Source organism: Phaseolus vulgaris, chromosome 11 (assembly GCF_051622355.1).
Source record: "Phaseolus vulgaris cultivar YP4 chromosome 11, ASM5162235v1, whole genome shotgun sequence".
In the NCBI taxonomy this organism is placed as follows: Eukaryota; Viridiplantae; Streptophyta; class Magnoliopsida; order Fabales; family Fabaceae; genus Phaseolus; species Phaseolus vulgaris.
The window spans coordinates 31,179,300-31,188,794 of record NC_143508.1 but is presented as its reverse complement, the minus strand read 5'-3'; the positions used below and the strand labels follow the sequence as shown (position 1 = coordinate 31,188,794).

The following is a 9,495-nucleotide window of genomic DNA, read 5'->3' as shown; positions in this document are numbered from 1 at the left end:
TGGGATGATGTTTGGATGGGTAATGAAAATTTAAGGAGCAAATTTCCAAGATTGTTTTCTTTGAGTATTAGCAAAGACGCAAATTTGGCTCCTTTTGAGGAGTGGCTTAACGGATCTTGGAAGTGGGTTCTAGTTTGGATTGTGTCTTGCCTTGGATAAGGAAGATTGTTAGGTCTGGAATGGTGGTGTGACTATTAGGTACACGGTTAGTTCAACCTACAATGTTTTGAGGGGTTCTTCTGGAAGGTTTTTTTCGTCTGTGTTTGAATCTTTTTGGAAGATCTTAGTTATATCTTTGATGTGAGTTGATTTTAGGATTGCACATTTTATTTGTTGCTCTTTGTTTAATATTTTTTATTTAGTAATTATGGTGAGAACCCTAAGAAGATTCTCACTGGATAGGAACTTAACCAAGTGGTTAAGTAAGTGTGAAGGTTCATTTCAGAAGGACAAAGAGAAAAACACAAGGATAAGGTGTTATGATGCAAGGGCGGAAATTAAGAACAATGGAAGTAAATGATGAATGAAGATGATCAAAAGAAAATCACAAACAAGAACATAAATGATTAACATAATTGGTGCAAAGAAGGATGGAAAAGATATGAGATGAAGGAAGCTAATGGTGAAGATGATCACGCCACTTGAAGGGCAGGAAACTCTAAGATAAGTGAAGGAAGAGTCACCACTTGAAATGCTCAGACACTCAAGATAAGACCCAAAACATTTAGGAGACAAAACTCACTAATCACTCAAGAAGAGTTTCTTTACTATATTCAAAATCTAAGTGAAAACACATGAGGCAAGACACCTTATTTATAGGAAGGGGTGCCTTGGTGGGCAAGATGGGTAACGGGTAGAAATGGCAAGGGAGAGAGTCTGCCTAGGGTGTTGACCATGGTCAAAACCGCACCTTTAGGCATAACTTTTAGAAGGTAGATTAAAAACTCTAATTCTAGGTGCCTTGTCTTTACAAAGTGGGTTTGGTACAAGCCCATTTCCCTAAGTACACTCCCTTTTATGCTGTGTGAACCTACTCTAGCCTATTTTGATATTTGGACCCCAAAAGTGAGCCCAAATTATTTACAAACATGTTTTTGTCTTTTAAGAAGACCAAAAGAAAGAACAGTTGACTGCTCACAGTGTGAATTGTCTCTTGAGTCCTTGGTCATCTTCTTGGCTACTTGGATTGTATCAACCTTCATCTCATTTTACTGCTTGGAGAGTGTTGGGTAACACGATTGCTTCTAAAGCCAATATGTTAAAAAAAAAGGGATTCTGGTTGATTGTATATCTTGTTGTTTGTGTGGGGAGGTAGAGGAGACCATAAGCCATTTGTTTTTCGAATATAATGGCTTGGTTAGTTTGGAATCAGTGTTATGCTTGGCTTGGGGTGACATTGGTAGATCATATCAGTCCTTTTTCACATTTTTTACTTTTTAAAATGTGTAATGTTCCAACCTATATTAATGGCTTTTGGGGAAGTTTATGGATTGATGTTATTGGTGAGATATGAAGGCATATGAATAAATACATCTTAAAGATGGAGTGATAAATCATTTTGAAATTTTTTCTTTGCCCCGACTAAAGGTCTAGTCTTGGATTACATCTAACATTGTGCACGTTTGTTTAGATTCGTTGACGTGTTTGTTTAGATTCGTTGACGTGTTTGTTTATGATTAAAAATCTTTGACTTTATAGACTTTTAGTTTGAATAGGACGATTGTGTGGTGTTATTTTGTATCTCTGTTTGGTAACTTAAGTTTGGTTGAGTGGAGTTTCTGGTTGTTTTTTATATGATTTGTAATAGGATTGGACCACTCGTAAAATAATTCACATTTATTTATTCTTTTTTGCTAATAAAAAAAAACATGTTGATTCTCAATATGAAAATACGCATTGCTACGTATATCCATCAAGTCCCTGAGTTAAGGAGTGGTTATTTCTTTTATCTCTTTCTTGTTTTTTACTTTATTTTTAAATTCTTGTTATCAATATGTTTCTTCTACCTATATATCCAAGAACATAGGATGCATTAAAATTTATGAATTATTATTGTTATTATTATTATTATTATTATTTTACTTCAATTATACATGTAAAAACATCATCAAATGCTTTTCGCAAACAACTCATATGTGAACTCAATTTTAAGTTACCCACCCAATAATCACATTTCTTTAGGAATTTTTTATTATCAAATTGCTTAATTCATAAATACTCTCTCCGTCTTCAATATTTTATATTTAATGTAAATACTAAAAAGTTATAAGTAATAGTTGCTTATAGAAATCATTTTCTTTAATTTGAAACAGTCCAAAGTCTGATGACACACAAAATAAACTTTTATTGAGAAGCAACGCATACAATCTAATTAAGCACCTCTTGTTGTAATGCTCTAATGGGATTAATTGTAAGCATCGATTGACGAAAAGATTTCTCATGAAACAAATTTTTGAACTATATAATTTTCCCATCTATATCGGATTCCGAATTTCAGTGTGCCCTACAATTATACGACGACCCAATTTTCACAAATGGAGAAATTCAACTTTTGGCTTGACGTGAAAAAGGGTAGGGGTTTGGCTCTAGAAAGGCGTTTTGGAAATAGTAGACATGGAGCAAAACTCAAATTCTAGGTGAGTGTAGTATATTTTGAGTTAATTCAAAGTGTTTGATAATTTCTAATTATCGATTGAATGAGTATAATCTTAGTTTATTAGAGTTTTGACAAGAGCATCTACAAGGGGCCCAATTCTCAACATTGGTCGGCTGTCATTTCCATCAAATTTGATGTCTACCTCAGTTTCCTTCCCTACAAAATCATGGCAAGTGAGAAAATAAAATTCTGTTTATTATATGTCACCGCATACACCACACACCACATTAGGATTAATCCCAAAATTCACACACTTACCTTAATTAATCTCTACTTTAATTTCGGAAATTTGCTACAAATAGTAACCTAGCTAGATCATTAATCAAAAGGAGATTCTCCTACTCCAACGTTGAAAATACTATAAAGTTGTGAATTGAGCTTTAAGAGTATTTTATAAATATAATATATATATTCATTAACATTTCCATATGATGCATTAGTAGAGTTCAGATTTCATATTACCAACGATATGAATATAACTATATTTGTTATTAAATGCATTAATAGGATGGTTTTAGAAGTGGTTTTGTGGCGTGGTGTAGGGGTTTATATAGGAACCTGGATATCATAGATGTAGCAAGCATTAGCAATTAGACTATTTATCTTTTCCTGAGATTAGATTCTTTTGTAACTTTGTTCGTATGAGAACATTAAGTTAGATTGATTTTTTTTAATAGGAATTGGAGCATTTCTAAATGCTGTTAAATTTAGAACTCAATTCTTTCAATTACTAAAAGACACTTCAATAAATTAAAGAAAAAATGTGACAAACTTTTTCATCTCAATTTTTTAACTCTATGAAACCTTTGTACACATTAAAAAAAATGTCAATATATATTTCAAATACCATGATGTAAAAATATCAATTTATATATACTCTAAATCAACTTATAATTAATTGTTATAGGGTGAAAGTGGATGTGACTATTTTAACAATTAGCATTTTTAAAGGTTTGAAAATTAACAAAAGATAAAAAGAAAGAATTGGAATATGAATACTTATTAAGTAGACAATATCACACATATGTTCCATGAATCTAACATGCTAACAAACGTTTTACCAAAAAAATGTTGACAAAGTCGGAAAGTTGAATTAATATCCTACATTCAATTACAAGCATTTCCTCCTTTATTAGTTTACATTTAGACAACTAATCTGTTGGCCATGCCTGATGTGGAAAGTTGTACAGACACAAAATATGTACCTAGTATTAATAGAAGACATTAAAAACAAACTGAAACTTGTAGGGGAAAAAAGATATATTAGATGAGAAAAACACTTTGCATGCTCCAAAAGAGTACGGCCAAGTATCTTGTGGCATGCATGCAAAGTTGCAGAGAGGTGCTCCCTAATAACCGGTTATAAAATCTGTTTCTGCAACACAACATGCGTAATACTGTATTTCCAATTTATAACATGGTGTGTGTTGTGTGTGTTCATAGGACATACACTTTGCGGATCATAACGATAATGTTCATAATTATCTTCACCTGAAATATGTTATTCACCACTTTCGTTTCTTCGGGTAAGAGTTTCCAAATTGCTCTATTTATTTCATAAAGTTCATTTTTAAGTAAATGATTTATGTTTGGATCCTTTTAATAGCTTAATAGTTTTTTCTTTCCGTAAATAATGCAAATTTTATTTTTGTCTCTAATACAAACTTTATACTTTTTAGTATTTATAATAAAATAATTATTTATTAATATTTTTTTTATTTAACAAACGAACTTTCATGAATTTTATTATAATATTATACATTTTAACAATGAGTCAATAGTCTTGACTATTATAATTATATAATTATATAAGATGTTTAAAATTTGGACTAAAACGAAAATAAATTTGGTGTAAAAAGTAAAAAAACCAAAAACATATTTGATCTTTTGTTTTAATTCAGTGTATTATACATGCGGAAGAAAAATTATGTATTTGTATTGCTTCTAGTCAAGTTGTTTGAAGGTAGAATCAATATTTTTCAAAAACCAAACAGCTATATCTTTAAATTAGGTTAGGTAGGAGACAAAATCAATTGTGATATTTCTACCCTGAGGCCACTCATTTCGCTGGAGGATTTAAATTTGGAATATATTTTTAATTTGTACATAATACGCATTAGATTTTATCAATATTTTGATTCAAATATGTTAGGTGTGTTTGATTTGTGTTGCAGTCTTAAATCACAGTGAAATATCAACTAATGCAAAGGATGTTTTTTAGTATATAGTACTCGGTGACACGAGTTAGAATGAAAGTTGTGTATGGTATATTCTGCATAAATTAACAAAATAACATGAAACTTTTCTCCGTTTCTTTTCATAAAAAACTAACATTCACAACATCAACGTTTTCCCAGATAGGTCTACGAACGTGTTACCATACATAAGTGTAGTTTTATGATTTTAATTTAATACAACTTTATTAGGGAGCTTAAAAAACAACTTTATTAGGTGGATTAATTTTACACTAAATAAAAATATTTATAGACACGGGTAACTGTATATATATATATATATATATATGAAATAAAAAATTCAGACATGATTTCATTCAGTATGAATTTTTACCAAAATTAATTTTGCAATTACTTACTTAACACGTGTTAAATATCAGGTTCTAGTGCTATTGGAATGATTTGATGAGAGCAATAATAATGGGCTTGGTTAAGGCGATAAGGCTTAGCGTTGAATAAGGGCAATCACAATAATTGTGTATGCTTATAGAAAAAACATACATAGTTAATGCTCAAATAAAGACAATTTTTATCTCCTCAAATAAAGAAATATTTTATCATAGTATATGACTTCCCCTCTTGTTAATGCTATTGCCTGAAAAAAAAAACCGTGTGCAAGAATGATATATAAACACATTTTTTTCCTCTCAATTTCTCTTTTCTTTTGTTACATCCTCAGTTGTTGTACCTTTTTTTTTCTCTAATTTCATCTTTTAAGGGTTAATAGTGAAACTATAACTACTTAATCAAAAACTACTACATATGGTCTTCGACAATCTTTACCTAACACATAACTGAGATCTATGAACTCTTTTTGGTAAATTAAAATCATGATTATCTATGAGATATAGATTAATTAGGACTATAACATAATCTTAAACCATCTAATAATTTATGTTGAATAGAGTTTCTTTTCCCATATGCAAGAAGACAAAATAGATGAACAGAAATAAACCAAGATGGCCCATAAAATGTCTTCTCAGTAGCCCAGTGACGTGATCTCAATACTCTATCTTCCTCCACTCTCCTATTCCTTTCACTTTCACCTTTCCCCTCCCTCTTTCCCTGGCTTTATTTAGAAAAAACCAGCCCCAACTCCAACCCCTCCTTCTCTCTCTTGATCCTAATTCACCATTTCACAATTTCCACAATGTCTAGCAGTGGCAGTCACAGGGCAGAAGGCTCATCAACCAACATTCCTCTAGATTACCACCTCCAGCATCAGCAGCAGCTGCAGCAGCAGAGTCCAGTCACACTTAGCCGCTATGAGTCTCAGAAGAGAAGGGACTGGAACACTTTTGGACAATACTTGAAGAACCAAAGACCCCCAGTTCCTCTCTCTCAGTGCAATTGCAACCATGTGCTTGATTTCCTAAGGTATCTGGACCAGTTTGGTAAGACCAAGGTTCACCTCCAAGGATGCATGTTCTATGGACAGCCTGAACCACCCGCACCCTGCACTTGTCCTCTCAGACAAGCTTGGGGGAGTCTCGATGCCCTCATAGGAAGGCTTAGAGCTGCCTATGAAGAAAATGGAGGCTCTCCAGAGACTAACCCTTTTGCTAGTGGCTCCATCCGTGTCTACCTTAGGGAGGTCAGGGAGTGCCAAGCTAAGGCTAGAGGTATACCTTACAAGAAGAAAAAGAAGACCCCAAAGGGAAATGTTGAAGAACCATCAACCTCCTCCATCCATTTCTCTTGAATATTCTTCCTGTGGAAGATGTGTGTTTCACCTAATATTGGTATGCTTTTCTTTATATAACAATAAATTTCAATCTAAAATTTCACACAAACTATCCAAATTTTTCATCACTAGACCAACCTGATGCTACTTTTTTTATCATCTGTTGTTGGTTAGATGCTTAAGCTACCATCAAGTTATGGTACTAACATATATCTATACTACAATGTTTTGAAGCATTAGGGGATGTCCATCTAGATTATCTACTTATATATACTTATATGTGTTATTTACAAGTACTAGTTTGAATGTCAAGAGATAGCTAGAAAGAACTAAAACTTATATGGGTCATTAAATAGTGTGGTTTGATATTAAAATTCTATAATCTAATGGATGGATCTGGGACAAAAATAAACTAATGCTTCATATATATAGTTGTTCTTATTCACGAACCAGATAGCTCGCAAGATACTATTTGTTGGTACATCATACGGACAAAAGTATTTCCAATGCCGTGTTCATTAGGTTGCTAAATTAGAGGCAACTGTATGTAATTAAGATCCGGAAAGATTAATTTAATCTCCATGTTTGCTTTGCATAAAAAACAAAATTTATGGCACATCAATTGATCTTATTATTTTTATGATTACTTTCTCCAAATTATTTTCACCTTTTAAAATTAAGCAGATTTTTTAGGCATGCAGTAATCAAGTGAGATGTGTCGTGTGTGTGTATATACTTTGTCAAGTTACTAAGCATCAAATAAACATTTTTTAACATATACGATTATTTAAGGTTCTAGGTTTAAAATAAAGCATGCCAAATTTTAAAACTTTTTAGAATGCATGCTCTTTGCAAGTTTTTTTCTTATTTACAATTTTATTCTAACATGATTGAATGGAATCTTTCAGATATATGTTGGAGAAACCTAATGCTAATTAAATATTGAATGTATTGTTAGACTAAACATTTCTCCAGCATCCTCAATTCTATATAATATGTCCCACTTATATATATTAATATCTTTAATTTAAAATATCCTTACAAGAGTTTATTTGGTATACCCTTACTCATCTTTTCTCTACTGCGTTTGTTTCACCATGTACCTTGATTTGATCATGTGGCCTACTATCTGATCCTGAGAATTTTATTCATTTATCAAAAAGCTAATTAGTTTTCTAATTTATTGATTAGTGGGTTATGTTTTTTTGTGAGCAAATATTTTGTTAGTTAGGCGAATGTTTAAGCTTGTGCTTCCCGTCATCTCACATGTTTTTGTCGGCTTTTATAACAAGTGGAATTTCAATGGCAATTTGAATAGACACACGTTTGTATTTTATATATTAAAATAGAACATGGAATGGTAATCAAGTGATTCTTCTACTCAGACTTGTCAAAACTTACTGTACATGTTGATTTTTTTAAAGCTTAATCATAATTAAATCATATACACATGCGGATCTAGTTTATTGAGCTCTGTAAATTTTTTGTGAGGGCTTCTTTAGCTTAATGCTTCCTTGAAGACAACAAAGAAATCATGTGTAGCCTCTGCTCAGTGGCAGCCGGGAGCAAGTTAGGGTTTTCAAGGTTGTCTTTCTGATCAAATTATATGAAACTGTTCTTCACAGCTTTTGTGCTGTGAGTCACAGATTTTAGTGACAGTATTTAACATTCACTTCTGTTCTCCCTGAATCAGATGACATGTCTGCCATGTTGGCCTGTTTCTGCTTCAGTTGGGGCCAACTTTCTCTTTTTCTCTGTTCCATTTTCTTCCTTTTTTCTAGCCGTGAGTTAAAGTCATGAATTACATTTTCACGTACACATGTAATGTTCATAGGTCTCACAAATTATATACAACACCAGCTTGCTCTATAGTCTACCTCACTCATCAAACACATCACTGCTTAAAAATAGTGTCATTTGTTTGAATTATTAGTTCAACACTTGAACTATTACACAGCTAGCTGTACCATAGTTCTTATTGGATAACTAAGCTGTACCATGTAAAGTAATAGTCCATATCCTTTTCAAACCTTTCACCTGGACGATAAATCATCCTTACTAATGCAGCATTTGGATATTCATGAATGAAATTGTTGTGGGAACTGTGTGCTCCTTCTGGTTTTTTGTTTTTCTTTTAAATGCATGATACATTTAAGTAAAAGGGCACACAACCTTGATGTTCATATATATTTGATAAGATTTGGTAACTTATATATATAGAGTGTAAATCATTTATTCAAAATTAACTGATTATTTGGATATTTTAAAGTTCTTCTATACTTTTGAAAGTGCTACCTGCTTATTGAATGCTTTCCTTGATCTCCATGCAGGATAATGTGGCATATATATATAAATTAAATTGAAGGAGTTCTTTACTTTTAAGGCCAGTTCTTGGGAGGTTTCGTCTCAATATTGCCATTCAGTACTTTTAAATTTTCAGTTTAATTTCGTTTTACCCGAGAATTTGTAATTAATTAAGTTCTTAGCAGAACCCAAAGCTCGATCGTGACACAATGTTGGTTTATGTTTTACTTATATACTTGCTCCCCTTTTCTTGCATCAGTTCCATTAAAATGTAAGACGTATTTCAGTAAATTTGGCTTCAATATATAATTTTGCGACATCCTTTTTATCTGTATAATATTTCACTTTCTAGCTATATGTAGAAATATGATTCGGGTATATTGAAGAAACATGGCTTGTAAAAATTATAATATTTTCATTTATCAACTGATATATATATATATATATATATATATATATATATATATACTCCAACAGTAAGGCAAATCTTACTTTTCTTATTAAATTTTGATAAACGTGAGACTGTATCTTACTTTTCCTACACCAAGTTTTATAACTGGCCAGATTGAGAGTATTGTGTGAGCATTGAGACTAATTGAGGATTGAATCTTAGATCA

At 32.0% G+C, this 9,495-nt stretch overlaps 1 protein-coding gene across 1 annotated transcript; it reads left to right on the top strand.

The window, feature by feature from the left end:
• Positions 1-5,901: 5,901 nt before the first annotated feature.
• LOC137832047 (protein LIGHT-DEPENDENT SHORT HYPOCOTYLS 10) lies at positions 5,902-9,195 on the top strand. The gene is made up of 2 exons (XM_068640023.2): positions 5,902-6,632; positions 8,905-9,195. Exon 1 carries the CDS (start codon positions 6,041-6,043, stop codon positions 6,590-6,592), a length of 552 nt encoding a protein of 183 aa, XP_068496124.1. The 5' UTR covers positions 5,902-6,040; the 3' UTR covers positions 6,593-6,632; positions 8,905-9,195.
• The last annotated feature ends 300 nt before the right edge of the window (positions 9,196-9,495 follow it).